This window comes from Haliotis cracherodii, unplaced genomic scaffold (genome assembly GCF_022045235.1).
Source record: "Haliotis cracherodii isolate W230 unplaced genomic scaffold, xgHalCrac1.p SCAF_6, whole genome shotgun sequence".
Lineage (NCBI taxonomy): Eukaryota > Metazoa > Mollusca > Gastropoda > Lepetellida > Haliotidae > Haliotis > Haliotis cracherodii.
In genome coordinates, this window is record NW_027266319.1 from 55,709,056 (window position 1) to 55,735,773 (window position 26,718).

At 39.6% G+C, this 26,718-nt stretch overlaps 1 protein-coding gene across 1 annotated transcript; it reads right to left on the reverse strand.

The window, feature by feature from the left end:
* Window positions 1-11,394: 11,394 nt before the first annotated feature.
* On the reverse strand, window positions 11,395-15,995 carry LOC139446516 (pneumococcal serine-rich repeat protein-like). Its single transcript, XM_071227822.1, has 4 exons — window positions 15,809-15,995; window positions 15,338-15,452; window positions 13,796-14,797; window positions 11,395-11,455 (listed from the first exon to the last, which is right to left on the reverse strand). Exons 1-4 carry the CDS (start codon window positions 15,993-15,995, stop codon window positions 11,395-11,397), a joined length of 1,365 nt encoding a protein of 454 aa, XP_071083923.1.
* Between the last annotated feature and the right edge of the window lie 10,723 nt (window positions 15,996-26,718).

Here is a 26,718-nt window from a genome sequence, read left to right on the forward strand (position 1 = left end):
CCACGAGACCAGTTGCACGTGAAAAAACACTTTTGCCACTATAGTGCTGTGCACATGATTTTGATCGATTCACCTGCACAAAACGGGTGTTATCTGAAGACAATACGTGGCCATTACTGTTTAAATACACAATAAGTGCCCACAATGATAACTGGTCAAAATGTTAAAATTTTAGGATTGTGAAGTTTTTAATTTGGTCAGTATATATATATATGCACGTGTACGTGTGTGTACAATTGTAAGAATGGCTGTTCCAAATAAAGATGGCACTCGTGAAGAGCAACCTCCACGTGGTGAGTCCTGGGTGACGCTCATAGCTCCTCCCCAGTGTGGAACCGGGGCGGAATGTGTCCACAGCACCCCATTGCTTGTCGTAAAAGGCGACCGAATTGGGCAACCTGTTTGCCGTGGGTTGTGCCCCTGTGTCGGGGCAGGACGGGATTCTGGTGGTTGAGGGCACTGGAGCCAGGAACAGTGTTCCTTTGCCCAACCCACCACTTTGACCCTTACTTCACCTGGACTGGTGGTAGAATTGGCCCCTTTCTATCAATCGGCTGGTCACGCTATGACCCGTGCATGGATAAGTTGCGCTTCAAAATCATTGTTATAACTGTATCTTCAACATGTAATATTATAATAAAAGTCATGTTATAAATAACTTTGCCTAGAGTCCTATGCCAGAAGGCGGTGGATCATGGGCATTATATAATCTGGCATTATTGACCTCCATGTTCTATTGGTCTTCAGGTAAATGTCTTGGGCGGAACCAGCCTGACTTTTACCCTGTTTGACAATTTTAGCTACCTGTGTCCTTTTTGCTGGAGTATAGCATCCTTGTAACCCTGGTGTTTGTAGTCGGTTTCCACTACAACACTGTCCTTGTTGACACTCCATGGCGGGTGGGGAGCAGTGGTGTCGAATATATTTCTTTCATCATGGCTACCCCCATGTTCACTGGTTCTCGATCAAAAACAAAAAGACGTCACATTGACACAAATAATGCAACATCTTCTGATGAAGAGTCTGCATACATTGTTGATTCTTGGCCCCGTTTTCTTGTTGTAGAAGGAGTTGATGGTTAACACCTCAAAATCAACCCCTTTCTAGTTTCCAAATCCATAGAACGTATATGTGGAATTGTTACCAATGTTACTTGTCTCCGTCCCGGCCCCTTGCTTGTGGAATGTGCACAAAGACAACAGTCTCTAAATCTACTCCAAGCTGATCCCTTTGCAAATACTGAGATTGTTAGCACGTTACCATTGACAATCCCTCTAGAGGTTCATAATCCCTTTGAACCTCTAAATATGGAAGTCACTCCATCTCCGCCAATTCAACGGAGAGGGTCTTCCTCCCGCTCACGATCTCCAGTTGACCCCCATGAGTCGCTCTGCTACCTTAATACAATGGAATTGACGAGGACTTCGGAACAATTGTAATGACCTTTAGCTACTAATTCAAGATTTAAAACCATCAACATTTGTTTACAGGAAACTTTCCTCAGAACCACAGATACATTTGATTTCCAGGCAATCCATAACATATCATGTCAACATCCACTTTTAATCAGAATATTAAATTATTTAATGAACTTGCAACTGGTCATTACGACATCGTCTTTTGTTGGTTACCCAAGTATCATTGGTAACACAATGGCTGATTCTGCAGCTAAAGAGGCACTCAACAAATCTGTGACACCACTTTTTCCCAAGTAGGTATAAATAAATTACATGAAATAAAACCAACTATTTGTTACACCTACTTTGGATGTCAGTCCAGATTCGAAGAGGTCATAATACAACGATGTCGTATTGGCAAAAGCAGATATACTCATGAATATCTCTTGAAAGGTGAGGATCCTCCATTTTGTATCCCTTGTGATGAGAGAATCGCAGTCAAGCATATCCTGCTTGACTGTATTGATTTTGCCATCACAAGGGATAAATATTCCAAATCGTCATCTATTAAGGATCTTTTTAGCAGTATCAATTCTCGTTTAATCATTGTTTTTTAAAAGGAAATAGAGTTGTTTGCAAAATTTTGATTGTGTCTTGTAAAACATACATATGTATATGTTTTATGATTGGTAGATTAAATTAGCAACTGAGATTGTTAGAGGCTGTATCCTCGAGGGGGTTAAAGTATTGTAAAAGTATTGTCCTCCTGAGAGGGTACATAAGTTCCACTTCTTTCAAGGTAAATTTAGAACTACCGTGTTTTTAATCGTAGAATATGTGTCATTTTAAGATGTTAGGCTAACTCTGCCAATAATCGCCAACACTTGAAGGGATGATGTAAATCCTGCTGTGGTCCATGCAGGTAGAAAAGGATGTAAGTCCCCATGGTGCCCCGTATGGTGATCTCCCTTCAGGGGCTGGCGATCTATAGCAGGTTTTTATCATGCTATTGTTATGTATAAGTGTTATCCTGTTTTATGATTCCATACTAGTTTTAAAATCTTTTTCTGTGATAAGTCTAGTACTTTTACTGTCCTTCGTTGACAGGTTTTTATATAAGTTTAATTGTATTTATAAAAGCTAACCCTTGATAGTCACGATATGGCTGAAATATTGCCGATGTGACTTAAAATTATTCAACACACACACTCACATACTCCAAATAAAGATCTTTACCGAAACGTCGCCTTTAGAGTATTAAAGAAGTTGTTATCCATCAATTGTGTCTACTTTTTCATCCGTCAACTGGTATAGCTCCTGCTGGGGTCCATGCAGGTAGCAAAGGTACTGTAAGTCCCCATGGATCCCAGTATGGAAATCTCCCTTCATTGGCTGGCGATCTATAGCTCATTTTTATCTTGAATTGTTACGTATGGTGTTATATATTTAACGTTCTAACAGTTTTTAAATAAAATTTGTGTTAATAAGTCTAGTTATTTTACTGTCCTTCGACGACAGGTTTTTATACAGTCTAAATATATCTATTTTAAATATAATGCTTTTTCTCGTCACGCTGTGGCTGAAATGTTGCCGATGTGACGATCCCAATTGCGTGGAGCGATGCTCATGACATCCATCAATGAATTGTCTGGTACAGACTCGATTATTGACAGACCGCCGTCAAATAGCTGAAATGTTGCTGAGCGCGGCGTTAAACAACAAACAAACTAGTATTTACCGCACGGGATAACTCACATACACCATCACACAGATCTGTGAAATAACCATTATAGGGTATATATTGTTCAAGAATAATACACATACAACCATAGAGTATAGATTTATTGTGGTTAGTGTTCCTGCAATGTGTATATATCGCCTCGGATAGCCACACGAATGCTGATGCCGCGTTGAGCAATAATCAATCACTCACTCAAGGTGTGTATTTCCCGCCTCGGATAGCTACACGAAGTCTGATGCCGCGTTAAGCAATAATCAATCACTCACTCAACGTGTGTATTTCTCGCCTCGGATAGCTACACGAAGTCTGATGCCCCGTTAAGCAATAATCAATCACTCACTCAACGTGTGTATTTCCTTCCTTGGATAGCTACACGAAGTCTGATGCCCCGTTAAGCAATAATCAATCACTCACTCAGCGTGTGTATTTCCCTCCTCGGATAGCTACACGAAGTCTGATGCCGCGTTAAGCAATAATCAATCACTCACTCAAGGTGTGTATATCCCGCCTCGGATAGCTACACGAATACTGATGCCGCATTAAGCAATAATCAATCGTTCACTCAACGTGTGTATTTCTCGCCTCGGATAGCTACACGAAGTCTGATGCCGCATTAAGCAATAATCAATCACTCACTCAACGTGTGTATTTCTCGCCTCGGATAGCTACACGAAGTCTGATGCCGCATTAAGCAATAATCAATCACTCACTCAAGGTGTGTATTTCTCGCCTCGGATAGCTACACGAAGTCTGATGCCGCATTAAGCAATAATCAATCGTTCACTCAACGTGTGTATTTCTCGCCTCGGATAGCTACACGAAGTCTGATGCCGCATTAAGCAATAATAAATCGTTCACTCAACGTGTGTATTTCCCTCCTCGGATAGCTACACGAAGTCTGATGCCGCGTTAAGCAATAATCAATCACTCACTCAAGGTGTGTATATCCCGCCTCGGATAGCTACACGAAGTCTGATGCCGCATTAAGCAATAATAAATCGTTCACTCAACGTGTGTATTTCCCTCCTCGGATAGCTACACGAAGTCTGATGCCGCGTTAAGCAATAATCAATCACTCACTCAAGGCGTGTATATCCCGCCTCGGATAGCTACACGAAGTCTGATGCCGCATTAAGCAATAATCAATCACTCACTCAAGGTGTGTATATCCCGCCTCGGATAGCTACACGAATACTGATGCCGCATTAAGCAATAATCAATCGTTCACTCAACGTGTGTATTTCTCGCCTCGGATAGCTACACGAAGTCTGATGCCGCATTAAGCAATAATCAATCACTCACTCAACGTGTGTATTTCTCGCCTCGGATAGCTACACGAAGTCTGATGCCGCATTAAGCAATAATCAATCACTCACTCAACGTGTGTATTTCTCGCCTCGGATAGCTACACGAAATCTGATGCCGCATTAAGCAATAATCAATCGTTCACTCAACGTGTGTATTTCTCGCCTCGGATAGCTACACGAAGTCTGATGCCGCATTAAGCAATAATAAATCGTTCACTCAACGTGTGTATTTCTCGCCTCGGATAGCAACATTGTTGCTGATGCGGCGTTCAGCAGAAAGCAATGACTCATTTTGTGTATTTTGTCTTGCATGGTATGCAAACATACCAACAGAACTTCGAAAAGACAGTTAATATAAGCAAATTATGTATACAAGTTTGTAAGTTTAACATTATTCTTCATAATTCGTAATAATGATACTGAACTTGAAACATGTGAAATAAACCGCAGGCATAAAAAGAGAAACGAGTTTTTTAGCTTGGAAATCGTGCCTATTGCATGAAATACGTGATGAAAATACATATACAAGGAAAAGCTACAAATTTACAGTACAGTGCCGTTAACATCGATCTATACATTATGTCGCTCCCGTCGCGAAAACGCGTAGTACATGATCTATAACTTCGAGTACATTATCAAGATAAAAAACTTGAGGAAAAGATAATGGTTTATGTATTTGTACTTACTTTCCCAGTGTAATACCCCACTGTATGAAACGGTATATAACACTCAATAACCCTACCTTAACCACATCCATCGATGACTGGGGCACATATCCCATTTGAAGACAACTAATTGTCTGTTGTTTACTTAAAGGACCTACAATTTTCTTTTCCAAAAATGTTCAAAACGTGTGTCAGTTTCAGAGAAAAAAAATAGTGTGAAGTAGTAACAGAAAAATATAATGCCATTTGAAATTGCTTTTCCAAACACGATCTCCTTAGTGCTATGATCACTTTGTTGAATGGTGCAGGTCTAAAGTGTGTGACCCTGAGACATAACGGATGTCAGGCGAGTAGGTGATTAAAGGCTTAATGCGGTTATAATCTGTATCCATCAATATCATGGTGGTGGAGACGAAAATAAGCTTTACACAATGAACCACTGTGGGGAATCAAACCCATGGCAACTGTGATGTCGATATCGATATTCACATGACTAAAAACCTTTGGTCCAATTATTCTAGGATTTAGCGTCAGTTCGTTATGACCGAGTACAAGTTATATCCGAATTCATAACATCCGTAGGTCCTTCTTCAAATCACCATCGTTGCCTTCAATACAAAGTTGAGTGCACATCATCTCCGTTGTCGCTTTGAATCAGGGACCCGTGAAGATCCGGGGTAGAATAGGTTTTCAGCAACCCATGCTTGCCGTAAAAGGCGGCTAACGGGATCGGGTGGTCAGGCTCGCTGACTTGGTTGATGCATATCATCGATCCCAATTGCGTGGATTGATGCTCATGATGTCAATTACTGGATTGTCTGGTCCAGACTCGATTATTTACAGACCGCCGTCATATAGCTGCAATATTGATGAATGCGGCGTTAAACAACAAACAAACAAACAAACAAACTTGAATCAGGATTCGAGTGCATACCACCATGGTAGGCTTGAAACAGAACCTTACACCAGATATATATTATCGTACCACTGTATGCAGAGTTGAGTGCAGAACACTGCCACACTCATGAATGTATGTGAAGAAAATCTTCGTAGACTTCAAAGGTTTGATTTGATAAAATAACCAATAAATTCACGTTGCTGTTTTACATTCGTTGAAGAAATAAAAAGAAAGACGTACCATTGTACTTTTGTATTAACTTTATCTTTTACGCTTACTACAAAGTGTACATTGTGTAAGAGAACCCATTGAATGAGCTTTAAATTCAGATGGAATAAACATACAAACGTCACTATAAGCCGTCAAGGTAAACTGGTGAACATTCAAACAAGCAGTCATTTCAAAGAAAACCTCAATCATATCAGATAAGATTGTATGTGTCATCAATTTGTATTTTTGCCATTTGTATCGAGAGTGTCAGGACACACGTGAACAATTTACCAATATTCACCACACTGCCTTAAAATACCGCCCTTCCATTATCAGTGTTTTGATATGAAGCTTTAAATGTCATACAAACATTTATTACTTGCCCGTGAAGAGATCACCTGTTTGATAAACATACAGCTGTATTACACATTGAGTAATACCAAAGTGAGTGCTTATGTACTGCGGAACAAGTTACCCGAACAAACATTGAAAGCTCTCAGCATCCCTTGGCTTATTCAACGACATTGCGCGAAGAGATGATGGATCCTTGAGAGGAGCTTATGCACACTCAATGACCCCAGCAACCCCGTTGCTAGGCTGACGTCACATGGCATTGTTTCGCCGTTGGATCTTGCAACACTATTCCACAAATGACGCCATATTGTGACGTATATACGAGTATTGTGACGTAATTGTAAACTTTGTAGTGCAGGTCCTGTTCCACAAGGCGATTGTATTGTAGCGCATCGACAGTCGTCGCAAGTTTCTGTTAAAGTATGTGAGTCACGATAACCTTAGCGCTACCCTAACTTTGTGGAACGGACGCCTGGACGCTAAAGCTGAGCCGTGGTGTGGTATTAAAATATTATGTGTCAACGTTTGAAGTATTATTCTGTTAAACTCAATTGGATAACGTTGTGGATCGTGTAGGTGTCTGCCTATTCATACACGACAGTGCAGTTCTTAAAAATGTTATCAATGGCAAGTAATGAATAAAATACAAAACTCGCTCCGTGTAATACCAATTTTATGAAACTTCTGAATAGTTCTGGGCCCACTTGCACAAAGCGATCTTAGCGCTACGCCTATTGTAAGCGACCCGTGAAGATTCTGGGGTAGAATAGGTCTTCAGCAACCCATACATGTACTTGCCGTAAAAGGCGACTATGCTTGTCGTAAAAGGCGACTAACGGGATCGGGTGGTCAGGCTCGCTGACTTGGGAGATACATGTCATCGATCCCAATTACGTGGATTGATGTTCGTGATATCAATCACTAGATTGTCTGGTCCAGACTCGATTATTTACAGACCGCCGTCATCTAGCTGGAATATTGCTGAGTGCGGCGTTAAACAACAAACCAACCAACCAACCAAAAGCCTATTGTAAGCTTATGTTAAAGTATGGGAGTTACGATCATCTTAGCGCTTAGATTGCTTTGTGCAAGTAGGCCTAGGTATCTCACTCTTTCGCTCGTCAAATACCAGAACTATTCACTCCTTTCATAAAATTGGTATTACACGGGAGCTCGTTTAATATTCTATATTATTGTTAACCATTAATACAAAGAACCAAACTCATATGTAAACTTCGCATATATGTCTATATAGTTTCAGAAAGTAGTGACAGCTGTAGGAACTACATATGAACTTTATGGAACATGGTAAACAAATACTCATTATACGTCATATTCTCGAACGTACCAAACATTGTCTCAAAGAAATGACACTATCTTCAGCAAATAGATTTCACTAAGATATAAAATACCCAGTACTTATATTCAATTCATAAGCCAAATTGCCCATCGGCACTGAAGAAAACATCAAAACTGCATTATGTGAACTTAAGGATATGACCATTGTGCTTGAGATTATCCTAGGTAAACATATGACAGGACACAACTACTATTTAGTGACTCCTTCATTTGCACTGAACCACGTGTAATTTCCTCGACATTTCATTAATGTGATGGCCAATGGCAGTACATCATTCTTTTTTAATCTGTAACAATGTTAGTTATAAAAATAACTCCACTGTCATGCACACGAATTTTTTTCACGGGAATATTAGCCCTCAGCGTTTTGTTTCTTTTCTTCAGATTTCACTTGATTTTGATCAGTTGTATAAAACACTACTTATAGACTCCATTAGAAACCCTCAATGAAGATTATACAGAGTGTTCTCCCTGGACATCTGTCAACTTCGCGTAATCTAAATAAAACATGACAGATGATGAATACATGACACTTTTTAATGGATAACAAACACTTTATTCTTTGTATCGACTCGTTTTGATTTATTATATGTATATACATGCTGATATGATTACATAAGTTTGAATTATGGTAAAAAAGTGTCAATATTATGACCATCCTGACCATATTTCCTTGTTCTCCATATCAATACTGAAATTCTTTTTGAAGAAACCATTGAAATAAAAAGAAAGAAGCAAGCCATTCATAAACCAAAACTAACTTAAAATTACAAAATTTCATTGCTATGCCATTTGAAATAATATCAAGAAAATTCTTCTTATCATCATGATCATGAGAGGTACACAATCATAACCATTGATAATTAGTGCAAAATTTAGTATTCTCTTTAATTTTCATTGCAAATAATTTCCACTGTAATGATGAAATTGCACTGCTAAATATGTTATATATATATATTGTGGTAAAGAATGCAGGAATTCTGTGAGATACACAATCACACTCAGGGAAATGCATTTGTCTAAAGTTTTTTAGGCTACCAACCATGGGCAATGGTACTTAAGATTTCTGAAAATAAAAATATGGGATTAGGGGAGAAGCAGAGGTAACTAACATAACAATTAACAGTTGCATATGATGAAACAGATTTATGTGTTTCCTCTTTGAGAGACATTTAGAATTTGGAACAATAATGTGTTAAGATGTATCTTTAATCCAGTAAAAACAAAACATGGTAAGATTTTAAGATAAGAAACATACTTTTGAAAATTATATTCATTGAGTAGAAGTGGCGAATGATAAGCTGTGTACTGGACCATTTTGTTGTTTTAAGTTGTAATTGTGGCAGACAAACAGACAGATCGCTTAATTAAGCCTAACCTTGGTTACAGTCATATCACAAACATGTTAAAACATATTCAAATGTTGGTTGGTTGGTTGGTTTGTTGTTTAACGCCGCACTCAGCAATATTTCAGCTATATGACGGCGGTCTGTAAATAATTGAATCTGGACCAGACAATCCAGTGATCATGAGCATCGATCCATGCAATTGGGATCCATGAATTGCAGCAACCAAGTCAGCGAGCCCAACCACCCAATAACGTTAGTCGTCTTTTACGGCAAGCATGGGTTACTGAAAACCTACTCTAGTCTGGATCTTCACGGGTCTATTCAAATGTACACAGCCAGACTAGTATATTATATACAGTATGAAACATTTTATACCTTTCTCCACATGAAAGTACCGATGTCTCTTTAAAGTATACATGTACAAAATTCAGCAAATCTATAAGAAGCTAGATATTAATTTGCATCAATAATACATTAATGCAAGAAGACGAGATAGCATATGACAGAGGGGTTTGGCAACGTTGACACACATGTTTAATTCGACATCAGAAAGCCGTATTTTTGTACATTGGTTAAAAGAAAGTATCTGTAAAACACGCTAAATATTCAAGATCGGAAGATGGCATTGGCGAAGGTTTGGTGAACGATGACAATGCTCGAATGAACACCGTTTTCTGGGCTATTCAAACGGTGACAAAAAGCCTTTGTTGTACCCGGCTGGAGCGTGTACGCGCAGGATGTCATATTCGCCTAAACATCTATCGATTAGCACATGCAAATCATGTGCAGATACGCAAACTATGTTTCTAAAAGTCACCACGGTGACACATCCCGACGGATAATACGAATTTGAAAATACGATTATATGTTGTTAGAGCTAGGCTGTTCACAGAAACTTTTCATGAAAAACTTTTACGGAAACATGTAAGTGATACTGATGGTTCCAGAGTGCCCAAGAACAGTATCCCCAATATTGGGTTTGCATGTATATAGTTGTACATGGGAATAGTACTGTTTTCAGTACTTGGTGAAAGGACAGACGAGTTGGTGCTGAAATGGGGAGTTTGTTCTTCATTTTGAAAAGAGCGATCACCAAGTTGTGGTCCTGATTTGATGTTTACCAATAGGTCCTTGGTTAGTGATTAGACACGGCAGTTGCAGAGTCAGTTTTCAGGCATTCGTAGGTGACAGAGCAGTTTGAACGTGATTCGGAGTTCTTAGATCATGGAAGGGGTTTGGTCGCTTATATTTACTTGCAACAGGAAGAAAGTACAACTCTCTGAGAACTAGCGTCATGGGTTGTCTTGGACATCGAGTTACGATTCAGGACCAGTGAAGATCCGGGGTAGAATAGGTCTTCAACAACCCATGCTTGCCGTGAAAGGCGACTAACGGGAGCGGGTGGCCAGACTCGCTGACTTGCTTGATGCATGCCATCGATCCCAATTGCGTGGATCGATGCTCATGATACTAATCACTAATCGATTATTTACAGACCTCCGTCATATAGCTGGAATCTTCCTGAGTGCGGCGTTAAACAACAAACCAACCAACCAGCCGATTCATGCTTTCACATTTTGAACGACATGTATAAGTGATGACGGGATGTCATACAACAAGGACTTGGCATAGTACAGACGGGATACGACGAGCATTGTGCCAGTGTTCTTGACGTCTCAGATGTTAGGTAACGTCGACGTTTGCCGATTTATTGCTGATAATAGGACGACTTGCAAACGTGTGGATCAACAAAAGACAAAATTGGATTACAAAAGACTCTAAGTTGCTCGTTATGCAATACAAGTTTATTCACCAAATAGTATACACTAAAATTAATTACAAAAGATAAAAATATCAGATAACAACGATTGTACTTTCTGTGAGAATGAACCGTAAAATAGAAAATACCTCTTTGTTTCCTGTGTGCATGTGAAAAAGTTTTGGAAGGATGAATTTTAAAGAATGATTGAAGATATTGTTGAAGTGGAGCACTTTATTGCTAGAAAGAAAAGCTGTATTGCAAAGTTTGAGGGAAAATGGCCAAAGCAATTACTGATATAAGGGTAACGCTATTTGTCAGGCCATTACCATTTGCAGAAGCCCGAGTTCTTCCGTTAACTGGCCGACGAAGGAGGGCAGTTGAAAAGACCTAGGGCTTCTGCGAATGATAATGCCCTGAAAAAGAGCATTACCGTTATTATAGCTAAAACGGATGGAATTGTTATCAAATAAAACTAAACAACAATATCGGTTTTTGAAACATTTACTGCAATCAACACGAATGTCACTGACCTATTTTTACAAATATGGAAACGTCATAGAACAAACCAGACGACGTCACTATTGAACGTGACGTTAAGGTGCGTTCTCACGGTACGATTTGTAGTAACAACTTGTAGCATACGATTTGTAGTGACAATAAAGATCGTAACAACTTTGGTTTTTGTGTAGTATTTTGAGTCGCATACAACTCGTATCTCGCGAGATTTTCATGCATTTCTCGGCAACATGGATTCATCAAGTGATGAAGAGACGCTAGCGTTAATATCCGTCTATCTATATATTTGTAGTTGTAGGAGCCAATGGCAGAGCTGGAGATGCAGCTGTTTATGCTAATTCTCAGCTTTGCCATGCACTACAGCATAACACCCTAAACATTCCAGCACCAAATACCATGGAGGACCGTCATGAATAAGTTCCCAGCGTTGTTGTGGGAGATGATGCCTTCCAACTAAAGCCTCACTTGATGAAGCCTTATCCCTTGAGGGATTTATCTCATGAGAAAAAAGATCTTTAATTACAGGCTATCAAGGGCAAGGAGAGTACCTGAAAATGCTTTTGGTTTTCTTGTCAGCAGATTCTGTGTATTTCAAAAAACACTACAAGTGTCACCAGAAGTAGCCAGTTCGGTTGTCTTGGCAAGCATTGCTTTACATTAATTTCTTAAATCTAACTCTGATCCTATCTATAACAACCAGCTAATGATCAAGGTGTTGTGCGAGGTTTCATGTAGTGGGAACAGAAATGCAAGCAATGCAAAGGAAGTACGAGATGAGCTGGCTGATTATTTTATGACAGAAGATCAAGTTGACTGACAGTGGGATATGGTTGTGTAAACATGTGGAGGATGAAGTAATTTAGGTGAAATGTAAATTGGGCCACAAAGCTCTGGCACACATTTCAACTGAGAGGTTTGTTTTGTCAAGGCTAACTATTAGTTTTCTACTTACATACATTGTTTAAATAGCCACTATGATGGCTTGTATAAGAATTTCAAGCAATCATCAATACTTTTGTCAAAAACAAAGAACAATTAATTTTAGCAAATAACAGTTATTTTATTTTCATTAACCAGAAGGTGATGTCCATTTCAAAATAAGTGCATTAAATGTTTTTGAAAGTGTAAGAACCGGGGGAAAAAATAAGAAATCAAAACCCCTTTATACATCATGGATACACATTCCATATGTGGAATTAATAACAGATCGCAGTACTAAATTCCTAACATGTCAAATAATGGATGAAAGATAATTTCCATTGTATGCGAGTCATATACCTCACACATGAAGTATTGATGAAATATGTATTTGCATTGGACTAAGCATGTTCAGAATAATTGTGCCTCATTTTCAAACTGACAATACATCAATATTTGCCCTTTCACTTCTGAGCACATAGAAAAATGAACATTTATATTTGAAACACAACTTGTGACAAGGTGATATTTCAGTTATCCGAAAATGAACAGATTTATAAAAACTGGATAATCTCTGAATTATGTTTCTTTCATTTTTATTTTTATTTGAAGGAGTAAATTATTTATTATGAAAGGAGCCTTGAAGAACTTTCAGATTTATAGTGAATCTAGACTTGCTAAATGTAAAGATTTGTGAATCGGGACAGACTACTAATCAATCAAATGACAAAATTATTTATTGAACATGCAAGGTAAGTACTTTACAATGAAATTGCTATGCCTCATTTTCAAACGAGTACTCCATTATTAGGGTTTGAATTTTTAATTTTAGTTCTTGTCTCCTTCTCAGGTTTTCTACTCTCTTTATTTCCAACCCAACTTGCTGTCCAAAAAGTAAATCAGGATCATTTAAAAAGACATTCTTTTTCCTGTTCATTTGATCAATTAAACTCAAGGTCTTATGCATGAGACTTTCCATGTCTAAACCTTCTGTTGACCTTCGCCTTTTTGACATGTTTTCTGCACTCTCAAGACGGCAAGAATTCTGCAAATACAGAAAATGAAGTTTGTATTGTACATTATAGTAAATCAATTTCAATCACTTTTGATCGTTTAGTTAAACATGTATCGTAAAAATTTCAAGTTTGGCTTGAATACTCTGGCACATATTTCAGGTCAGAGTTTCGTATTGTCAAGGCCAAATAGTTGTTTTCTACATATATTGTTTGAATCTTTAATAAGTATATATTATATGTACAGATATAAGTATTTACAAATCACCCACTCTGTAACTTAATCTTAATATTGAAAACACTAACCACTTGACTGCAGCAATTGTCAGTGGAGTCTGTGGTGCACTCAATGTTGCCTGTGCACTCCGTGTTGCCTGTGCACTCAGTGTTGCCTGTGCACCCCGTGTTGCCTGTGCATTCAGTGTTGCCTGTGCACTCAGTGTTGCCTGTGCATTCAGTGTTGCCTGTGCATTCAGTGTTGCCTGTGCACTCCGTGTTGCCTGTGCATTCAGTGTTGCCTGTGCACTCCGTGTTGCCTGTGCTTTCAGTGTTGCCTGTGCATTCAGTGTTGCCTGTGCACTCAGTGTTGCCTGTACATTCAGTGTTGCCTGTGCACTCAGTGTTGCCTGTGCATTCAGTTTTGCCTGAGCATTCCATGTTGCCTGTGCACTCCGTGGTGCCTGTGCATTCAGTGTTGCCTGTACATTCAGTGTTGCCTGTGCACTCAGTGTTGCCTGTGCATTCAGTTTTGCCTGAGCATTCCATGTTGCCTGTGCACTCCGTGGTGCCTGTGCATTCAGTGTTGCCTGTACATTCAGTGTTGCCTGTGTACTCAGTGTTGCCTGTGCACTCCGTGTTGCCTGTGCACTCCGTGTTGCCTGTGCATTCAGTTTTGCCTGTACATTCAGTGTTGCCTGTGCACTCAGTGTTGCCTGTGCACTCAGTGTTGCCTGTGCATTCAGTTTTGCCTGAGCATTCCATGTTGCCTGTGCACTCCGTGGTGCCTGTGCATTCAGTGTTGCCTGTACATTCAGTGTTGCCTGTGTACTCAGTGTTGCCTGTGCACTCCGTGTTGCCTGTGCATTCAGTTTTGCCTGTACATTCAGTGTTGCCTGTGCACTCCGTGTTGCCTGTGCATTCAGTGTTGCCTGTGCACTCAGTTTTGCCTGTGCATTCAGTGTTGCCTGTGCATTCAGTGTTGCCTGTGCACTCAGTGTTGCCTGTGCATTCAGTGTTGCCTGTGCACTCAGTGTTGCCTGTGCACTCAGTGTTGCATGTGCACTGTGTTGCCTGTGCACTCCGTGTTGCCTGTGCATTCAGTGTTTGTGTCAGTACCAGCATCATTCATGGGTGCTGCTCTGCTGGGAATGGAAATAGGTTCCCTCATCTGAATGAAATGTAAATTTCATTTTAATGAACACAAATGGAAATTGGCAACATGATGATTATTGTTATTCATGAACATGTCATACAGACCACAACCCTCTAAAATTCACCAAAACACCACCCAGTGTATGGTTACTTTTACTATTTATTCGGAATTTATTCAGATGAATCAAAGCTCAGAAACAGAAAATAATAAGCACCTTAAATACATTATAATTTGTATCAGTGTTGCAAAATTTCAAGGCGTAGATCTATCATAATAACATAATTTTCGCCAAATCGAAATCGGTGACGTTTTGCTGAGGTGCCGATTTTTAGCCTGCATATGCTATAGATCTATATGCTATGAAATGATAACTTAGGGAGACAACCAGATCGCTGACAATTACCAGATTGTTAGCAGAAGGTCTTTGCTGCACATGACATCTCAAGAATGGGTCGAGGACTGCAAAGAACTCCCACGGTGATTGATAAACGTCATCATCACCAGTTCCACTTTTCTCCGACTGCGTGATCTTAGGTAGCTCACGGCCATAGTAAGTCCGAAGACTGCCAATTTTTGAAGCAACTTGTTCCACTGAAACACAAATTGTCAGACATTAGGAGGGTAAAGGAATTACTTACGGTTGTAAAAAACTGCCAAAAAATTGTCGTTATAATTATAATTTGTCATTACTCGTAGAGTGAGTGAGTGAGTGAGTTTTACGCCGCTTTTAGCAATATTCCAGCAATATCACGGCGGGGGACACCAGAAATGGGCTTCACACATTGTACCCATGTCGGGAATCGAACCCGGGTCTTCAGCGTGACGAGCGAACGCTTTAACCACCAGGCAACCCGACCGCCCCTTACTCGTAGAGAAAACCTAAAACCTGCATGTAAACAAAACGCACATGTCGTCTGCTTGGTCAGTGTGACCGAGGCTGAACTCACCTGTCATTCCTCTCCCGTGGCATGGCATCTGCTGCGCGACCATTGACTGCGCCGCTAGCCTATTGTCCCGCTTGGAATAGGTGACATGTCGGACATTCCATAGGCATTCCTGGGACAAGTAAAAGCTGATAAACCGTTCAGTTTCTTCTCTGGAAAGATCAAGTTCCTTCAGTCGTGGCTCGGACATGATGTCAACACAAACAAAGGGACGTCACTCTGGGCGTCACAGATCTACGCGATTTGATTGGTGGAGAGCTTGCGACTTGTAGTAAGAATTAGGACAAGTTCTATGTCTTACAACTCGGCTTCAACTAGTTGTATGCGATTAAAATCGTTACGATTAGGGTGTTCAGACGTTGCAACTGTGTTGCATGCTACAAGTTGTTACTACAAATCGCACCGTGAGAATGCACCTTTACCTATACATTTGTACCTATCCTATGACGTCACCTAACAACGGGAGTTATAAAGACCCGTCGTCAAGCAATATGAGGGCATTATCAAGTTACAGTGGCCCGCACATTTTTTAAATTTTAGCTGTATAATACTTTAATAAGAAATAGTTGCCAGTTGTTTATATATATGCATTTATATTTATGCTCTGACAATTATAAGACCTTGTCCATATGTCAAGGAACTTGACTATTTTTCTGTACAATATATTAAATGCATTCTGTCTGACCTCAATCACATACTCATCATGAAAATGTACAAACAAATGGAAAAGTAACATCCTTCTGAAGTCGTGAATGACGGAAAACAAACCCATCCTGTGAACCCGAATCTTGAAATATCGTCCCCAAAGATAGCATGGTCCATTCCTAATCTAATGATTTCGTGTTGGCTTTCCTCTTGAGTCATATATATGCATATTAATGAGAGAGATTACAGGCAACACGTCTACATGGCAAACCGATATTTACTTATAAGACACCTGAAAGTGGTTTGCAATTAGCATATCATAAAAGCCAAATCCTACCTTCAGATTGCGACAAAGGACTGCGTTTTTGTAGAAGGACTTCCGTACTCTTTATCACACTTCCAGTTTTATAGAAGTACGTTCAACAGAGACACCCGTTGTGTTTATTGTTAATGCTGTAAATTAACAAGTCATATTGTTAAAGTTGGTTTGTGTGTGTGTGTGTGTGTGTGTGTGTGTGTGTGTGTGTGTGTGTGTGTGTGTGTGTGTGTGTGTGTGTGTGTGTTTGATGGTGGTGGTGGTGGTGGGTGGGTGGTGGGGGTGGGGGGTTACATCCCTTCAGTTTTGAGAGAGATTTGAGTTGGTCTTCGACCAAAACCAAAGGAACTATCTCCAACATAAGTTTAAATGAACACCCCAAAACATGAATCCATAAGGACTGCAAATCCAATATCTATGTCAAATTCTGAAATTCAGTATGATCTATGTCCTGATAATACAATTTGGCTTTTTTCAGCTTTCAAAACATTTGCAACCATGATGATGAAACTATTAAGTTCATTTTACAAGAATAATTGGCTTTAACTGCATCTGTGTGAGGCGATATGTCTATTTTATTTATTCCTCTCAAGAAATTTATGCGCTCTGTTATGTTTCACCATTAGCTACGTTTGGCCATGTTATATGGCACAGTTATAAAAAAATGATCAACCACGATCTCTTTTAAGGACTGAAAGTGGGTGATTGTGTGGGTGTTATTGCATCTGCAGCTATGCAGTAGTTTGCGATGATGCACTACGAACAATCCTATCACATGTAGAGACTGAATATTAATGAATTAGGTTGATCGTGTAGCCCTGAAATTTGTCGGAAGAAATGAAATCTGTACATGGAGTTTTCGCACCTCATTGGACATTGTGTGTATAGCGGGTGTCACTGGTAGAGCAGAACATGTTCACTCTTATCGCGATCAGCGTTGCATTCATTATCAGGTATCGTGATAATGGTACTGTTTTGAGTAGTTTCCGACTGAAATGTGGTGGTCATGTTCTGTAAGGTGGCCAATTGTATGTCATAATACCCGAATAGCTTGGATCATTCAGCCCACAATCAGCCTATGATTTGTACGGCGTAATACAGTGAAACATTTCTTACTGCGGCGCTTAACAACACCAGTAACATATAACACAGATTATCAAATATGTTTTAAATCAAATTCGTTTACGTTAGCATATTTCTTATTTTGAAATCTAGGGAATAAACTTTGTACTGGATATAATTTTGCTCTCCTCTCAAAGATAACTGAAGATGCAGAATGTGGCCATGCCTAATCCAACTCATGACGAAATTACCCACGGGTCTTAATGTAAGTTTGACCTTGAGCCAGTGTGATGTCAATGACACAATGGCTTCGGAATGTTGACCAGTGTGGTTTTATTTTTAAAAATCTCAGCTTTTTCGATTATTCGGAATGACGGGTTGTTTGTCCGCTCATTACAGTAAATATTTCTTGTAATCCCGTTGCTCTTACATATAAGGTTTAACTAATAAGTGATTAATTAATATCATACCAATACATTTTAAATATTAATGCGTTACTCAGCATTGCTTATATCGTTGGTTGTTATTCGAACACAAGTAGAGTACATATGTATCGGGATGTGTATGGTATTATAATCAGTGATCATCAGTGATTATATATGCGATGTATTCATTATAATACAACATTATGACACCAACATGCCAATGTGATATTCCTTATCTTTAATAACGTTACCAGTATTTGACACAGGTACGGATTAATTATTTACACGGCAACCATTGGGCAAATATTTTTGTTTTAGTAACAAAATATCAAGAGCCTAAAATTGCAATAGTTTTAGTAGAACTCAGTGGTATTCATCTTCAATGCGTAGATAACAGCAAGAACGACGTCATACAGCTGATGACTAGCAGATTTGTCTTCATCACAATATCACCATCCCATTATGTCGAAACTCTCTTATTCCCTATGCCAACGTAAAGCGGAGGAATGTCTTTATTAAGCCTGTAACTATACAACTAAACCGGTTACGTCAAGCTTAATACACAGCAAGCGTAACAGTTCTTTTGAATAAATTATGACAAAGGTTTCATTTTCCATAGAGTTACACATGTCATTATGGCAAAAGGGCAGACATTACTTGCTGCGGTGATTTATTCCATTTTGGGAGAATATTTGTTTGGGTAAGTCTATGTCTTGTTGTGATTAGAATTATTGGCAACATGGATGTTATGTTTTGAACAACAGTACACATAGATATAAAAGAAAACATTTCATTGATACCATCTCCGGAAAGTTGGTGCTTTGGTGGGTGTCGGTAAAATGTAGTTCATATTTGTATGCAGTTAACTGGAAGTCCTGGCAAACAAAAATAAGTGAAGGCATGATGTGTGATGATTATATTGTGAAGATATACTGTCAGCGTGTACTTCGAAAATATTTACTGTCTTCGACAAATGAAGGTCAAACTCTATCTGCTCACAATACGTAATATATTTGTTAAAATTCTCGATTACGTTATTAAATTAACTGCTCACAATACCTAATATATTTTTTCTTATTCTCGATTGCATTAATACTGTAACATTATCTGCTCACAATATCTAATATATTTTTTTAATATTATTCTCCCATTGCATTATTAAATCTGGACAGTGCTTTTCTGTGGCTTTTTGGGCAATGAGAAGACTTCTTATTATGTATGTATTTATGTTTCATATATACTCAGCGGATATTTCCCTCCTGCAATTTGGGCCTTTTCAAAACTAGATTTTATGTTTTCTCTGTGTAGACGTTTTTGGCGTTCCAATATCTTTACATGCCAATGTCTTTACATACCAATGTCTTTACATATTCCACTATAGTAAGACATACATGGCTTAGTTTATTTACAACCATGTTTACTACACGTACTAGTGGTCATATTGGCATTATTATATAATATCAATCTTATCTACATATAGAATGACCTCTCAGGGGTCACTTTCTTCAGAATACCCTGGGACAGGACACTAACTGTTTGGTGGATATACTTTATTCTTGACTCGTTACAGACTGAGCACGTGGACGTGGCGTAATACACAGGTGACGTCATCACTACATGATATGTAGTGCGCATGTTATGTGCACGTGTAAATGAAACGAAACAACCCCTGCCATATCCATAGAAATCTCTGCATAAAGCAGAGTCGATTGTACGATTCCGACTATGTCATGAGCATGTGTTTATGAATCATTATCAAATGGCGATGATACGATGTGTTCGCGAAGGATGAGCGTATCCTGCCCCAACGGATGCACCCATCACAAACACATACAAAGGCAAGTCAATTGTTTACTTGAAAAAATCCCTGGTGGTCTAGTGGTAGAGCGCCTGGGGCCCGATATCCGGCCGCGTCAAACCAAAAACGTTAAAGCTGCCACACAAACACAAACACGCATGCACATAAGTGCAATGTTCTTGAACGCGACGTTAGACCCCATTTACCTCACATCACCTTCAGAATCTTTATATTTCAGTAGGTCGAATTCATAATCTATTTTTCAAGTACATATGAGTGAGTGAGTGAGTGAGTATGGTTTTACGCCGCTTTTAGCAATATTCCAGCAATGTCAAGGCGGGGGACACCAGAAATGGGCTTCACACATTGTACCCATCAAGTACATATGGATACCATGAAGTCATGTAGAACCAAACCACAACGACGTCATTTTGAGATATCAGCCATTTAAAATGTTCAACTTTGATGTCTGAAGGTAGTAGCTTTCACCCGGATCTCGTCAGATCCTGGCAACAAACTGATAATCTCTGTTTCGTACAGAGCTCATTGAGTTTGGTTGGTTGGTTTGTTGTTCGCAATCCTCGCAATGTGGGATCAATGACATGCATCAACCAAGTCAGCAAGCCTGACCACCCTATCCCGTTAGTCGCCTCTTACGACAAGCATAGTCCCGTTTTACGCGTTTTACGGAAAGCATGGGTTGCCGAAGACCTATTCTACCCCGGATCTTCACGGGTCGAGCTCATTGAGAACTTTTGAAGGGAGGAGATTACAAATGTGACACCTTAGGGTCATATTGCTATTTGTGTAATGCTCAATCACATTGTTTTGATGGTATACGGAAAGAGGTCTTTGTACATGGAAATACATTCCTGTCTAAACTTTCATATTTTAGTGTCTTGCTTCAGTATGGCTTCATGGCTTCTTGTACGCAAACAAGGATTATTTTACGTCTGTTTCCTAAGGTTCATGGAATGTGTGGACATTAAGTTACGTTAGCTTTGGGATTTTATGAGATTTAAAACCCTCATCCCCGGCATAAAACCAAAGGTCAGATGCCCCTAGGTCATTGTTGTAAATCACATAACACCTTAGGATTTGCTTTAGACTACACTTGTAGTTCATGACAAAACGTATATCCCATTTATTTATGATACCCTCCATGTCATACTGACAATCATCAGATTTACGTTCGGCCGTACTAAGATTTGAACACACACTCCAACTCATATATCTGTTATTAATAAATACAGTTGATATATCCATAGAGGTGAGGTGAAATGGGGTTTAACGTTCAAGCTTATTTCACCAATACGGCTGTGTGGCTGCATGTAATGATGAAAGTTTTACAGTGCTAGCCCACTGAGATACCTTGTCGCAGATTAACATGGACAGCCCACTCAGAAACATTATACTGACTCCGAACCAGCGAGTCATTGTTTTATCCCCTCGATGTCGAGCGCCAGGCAGGGTAACAACAAACACGATATTTTGTGTTTGTGTATTTCTTATACGTCGCGGGGGCACGGGTGGCCGAGTCATCTAAGGCGCCGCGATTCGCTGTGCAGAGTTGCGTCCCTTGGGCACGCCAGAAACCTATGATTGTGGGTTCGAATCCCGGTTCGCCCCAATTATGTTTCTAGGTTCGTCAGCACCATACCCGTGCTCGTGGGTTTCACCGAAGTGGTAAACGTCTGAGACCTGCATCACTTCGGGCTTTCCTCCCACATTAAGCTGACACACCGCGATATAACTGGAATACTGTTAAAAGCGGCGTTAAACCCAACTCACTCACTCACTCTTATACGTCGCACTCAGCAATATTCCAGGGACATGTTGGTGGTCTGTAAATAAACAGACAAACTAGTGATTGACGTTATGGTAATCAAAGTTAGGGCACAATAACATGCGCCTACCACGTCAGCGAGCCTCGCCACCTGCAGTTTCTCTGTGTTTTTTTATTGTTATATTTTTTGCAGATTTTAACGACGTATATTTTATATTGTGAACATAGATCCTTAAGGGGCCGACGATTCATATTTTGGAATTTAATTGCACCGTTTCTCTTAATTCACACGAGGATTCCATGGATTCCCAGTACCTTACATTGGTCATCTGAGTAGACTAAAATAGGAGGAGGCGGGAAGACTTGGGTGACAGAAAACGGGAAACCATATGCTTATGCTATCAATCACTGGGTTGCCTGGGTAAGATGAGAATGGTTACGCACCACCTAATATAGTTGGAATAATGTTGACTGTGACGTTTAACACTATTCAGGCGCTCATTGACGTAGTGCTTCCCTAACTCAGCTGGACACATGACCTCCAAGAGTTGCTGAAGGAGTCACCAGTTCATATCCCACAGTTCTGACCTGGCACCACAAATACATCTTCCCGAGGCAAGAGAGTTATCTGACATTAAAAGTCCAGGTTCCACCCTTGCCGAACTAGGCTGGTATTATGGAGTTACATTTTGGCTGGACTGACGAAATGTAACTCCATAATACCAGCCTAATTCGGCAAGGGTGGAAACTGGACTTTTATAGTCAGTTAACTCACTTGCCTCGGGAAGATGCACAGATAGTGAAACCCTTTTAACCCGAACCTGTTTCACTCAAATACATCCTTTAAGACGATAAAACTTTATGGTCCCTAACTTATCCGTATTGAGACCAGGGTATGAAATAACCACTCTGCTTGTCTCAAAATACGTAAAGCTTCGCGTTTACAACGCGTACGTCTCCCTTTCGAAGTCGTTCTCAGATATCGTGGATTGATCGGGAGTGTTTTCTTAGTTGATACATTAATAACACTTTCAATTTTAAAGTGACACTACGATTTCGACAATATGGATGAAACGGATGCCTGAATTCGATGATGTCATGTATGGAAAATTAGGGAGAGTTACCTTATGCAGCCCGCGTTGCCTTGAGACCACACGCTGCGCGTTCATCAACTACCGCCACACATCTGGAGAGTGTCGTCTCTTTAAGAGATTTTTTCCTACTCTTTTGGATAAGACACATGAAATAGGAACAAAATTCTATGGGATAATATCAGGTACATAACTTTGAATTTTCTTTAAGATTTTAATGCTGACTGACATGCTTCTGAAACAGTACGACTATGATCATGAATATAATGAGGGTAACGCTATTTTTCAGGGCATTGTCATTTGCAGAAACCCGTGGTCTTCCATTAACTGCCCGACGGAAGACCGAGGGCTTCTGCAAATGATATTGCCCTGAAAATAGCGTAACCCTTATTATAGCTAAAATGGTTGAATTTTGTATCAAATACAAAGAAATAGAGGTTATCATTCGAGTGTGTTTAGGTATGGTAAATATCCTGCATTAGGAATACAGTTTTTATTCCTAATACAGGATATTTACCATACCCAAACACACAAGCGTGATAACCTCTTTATCCTATAATGTCATTCCTTAATTCTGTGCTTCAAAATCGCTTTCCCTCTCTCACAAACATTACCGAAACATTGCGAGTTAATATTTATTACGTCACAGAATAATTCATGTATCATTCGGACAGTGACAACAGCTAATATATTTCCATCTGAAATCAGTTTCTTATACAGTGGCGAAGCAACATATACGCAAAACAACAATAATTGTTTTTTAATTGCCTTTCGCGGCAATCCATCGGTCTGTCCGCTAGAGTAACTGCCCTTTGTCAAAGGGAAGCTACTCTTATTCTAGTCTATGAGACGTCACGGCCACGGTCAGACGTTGTTTACAGTCGGTCTGTCCTGTCATAACGTTAAGAAGTTTAGTCAGATGTGCACACAGCGACAAAACGAAACAAGGTAACAATTCAAACATATTTCGGCCAAATCCAACTATTTCAATTTGTGGAGAAAGGTTCAAGCCGCAGAGGTCTACAAGCACAGATATGGCTACTGATCCCGCTCGGCTATTCCTCGTGCCCTCGCAAAATTGTGTCGTAATTTATATCTCCAAAGTTGCCAAAACTTATAAAATGCCTTAGCTACATCACAGTTAGACACTGATTTTCAGTATATTTGACTGTTCTTTTGATAATAATTTCATACTTCGAAGTTTACACTGTTTCTTTCATGCTGATTGGCTGAATGGGTAGTCACGTGATCTGATATTTGGAGTTCACACACCTGTGAACGGACAAAACAAGTTCACACGATGTGAACAATTTTTTGTGAAATTGATCGTGTGAACTTTTGCCGGAATTACTTTCCGGGGTTTCCTCGAACTCTCGATCGGTGTTAACGATCAATTTCACTCGTTTTTCTATTTTCTTTTTAATACCTGCATTTATCAGCAATATAATTACCTCAGTATTTTTGCTTGGTCTTGTAACATTTCATCTGACTAAATAAATGCTTTGGTTCTGGTGATTGATGTCGTCTAGCTGCTACATGAAACGAAATGGATTGCCCTTGCGGTGATTTGGATATGGAATGGCTATCTTTCAATACTAACAACGCAAGTGAAGAAAATTATTTCTGTAAAATTACTGAGGTGAACGAAATTGATTTATTGAGCGATTTTGACTTTGATGCCTTGTTTTCGGAAATGACAGGAATCTAGCAGCAAATGAAAACAATGTCGTACCCTGCTCAGATATGGCCGCTGACACAGAGCAAACGCGACTGCTCCTGATCAATCCCAAACTAAAACTCGATTTACTATCGTATCGGGAAAAAAGATTTTGAGAAACCATAAAACATAAAAAGGTAAGGAACGAAACTTAAATTCAAAAAAATAAAATACAAACAAACTTGCCTACCTGTTTTATCGATTGGTTATCGGAGACTAGATATCTACTATTCCGGTTTCTGAGTTGGCCGACCTTCTACGTGCATTCTAGGCCGAGAAGCGGCGGCACATGAGGAGTGACGGGGCACAGAAATGAAGCTGGTATCAAGTCATGAATACAGTAGGTCAATCTCAAGTGACAAGAAACACAAGCTAAACAAAGTATTACAGCTCACGCGACATATCCCAAACACTAAATATAACACACCCTGACGTTGAAAATTAACACAAAATACACACGTTTCAGAGCACTCGTTTCAATCCCCACCAGTCAATTACGCATCGTCCGGATTGGTTTGCGATTATCCAAACACAAGCAACACATTCATAAATCGGTGATATTCCCAATTTGCTAGTGCCATGAGAGGGTTCACGCGTCGGGGTGTTTTCCATAACTGCTCCATAAACGTCATTTTCAACACCAGTATAAATTTCGACTCGAAATGCACCTCTTTACAAACTTATGTGACGTCACATATAAATCCGCGCTTGAAGGTTGACCTCGCCTCGGTGCATCGAGGTCATGTTTATATTTTTGTTCACCTTCCTGTAACCTATTTTTAAAATTTGATTTATATCCCAAATATTGTTTGTAAATTTATTCAGAGAAAGAAATTATGTTGATATATTTCTAGATTATGTTGTAGACTAATACATTCAAAGAATGATTTTTCTTTGCGTAACTGAGTTTGAGTGGGGAAACGTTTGTGACCGAGAGCCGGCAAACACAGACAAAATGACATTGTTGCAATGTTCTTCGGCGAAACCAGAGGACTTCAAATTTAAGCAAACATTGTTACGATATTATGCGGCGAGACCAGTAAACGGCAAAGTGTGAAATTATAAGAAACTTTCGTGTGAATCTCCTCGCAAGCCCGGAGGTTCACACAGTTTAACCAGCGCTTTTAAATCGTTCACACTTCAATGAACACATCCAAACTGACGTTCAATTGTTAAATGAAAGCAATTATCTCTGTAGTTTATCCAGATTCCCGATGGTTAATTCCGACTGGATCGCCGAATGACGAGGGCGACGCCATGTTTGTTTATAAACAGTGAAAGTAGTCCCTACTTGACCTTTGATACTTGCATCTCTATCCGCATATGACCCCAACAGATATCGTTTTTATCCGTTGGCTTTATCCTGCCGAGAAACCTACCCTTTATATGATAAACAACAATATCGGTTTTGAAACATTTACTGCAATCAACACACTATGACAAATATGGAAACGTCATAGAACAATACAGATGATGTCACTATTGAACGTGACGTCACCTATCCCTACCCTATGACGTCACCTAACGGGCGTGATAATGGCCCGTCGTCAAGTAATATCATTTCTGATAACATGCGGGCGTTTTAATGATAATTCTATCCATTTTAGCTATAAACAAAGCTATGTTTTGTTTATTTATTCTTTAACGCCGCATTGAGCAATATTACAGCTACATGACGGCAGTCTGTAAATAATCGCGTCTCGACCGGACAACCTAGTGATTGATATCATGGGCATTGAACTACGCAATTCGGATATGATGTCCAGAAAAGAGTTCCCCACAAGGATATTTCGAGATTAACCAACGAGGAATTACGGATTATTTGTCCTGAGTGATTAAATGTTGGAGGTTCCGAGCCTTTGGCGAGGGATTAACAACCCTTCATTTGCAGATAATCCATCATTCCGAGTCTTGATTATGCTATTCAATACATTATTCACTGACAATGTAAGATAGAAAAATCTACAGATACACTTCACCGAGGGCAGCTAACTATAAGATGACGTGACGTCACATCGTATGTTTCTCAACAACGAAGCACCGTGACGTATTACGGCTTCAATTTACCAATCA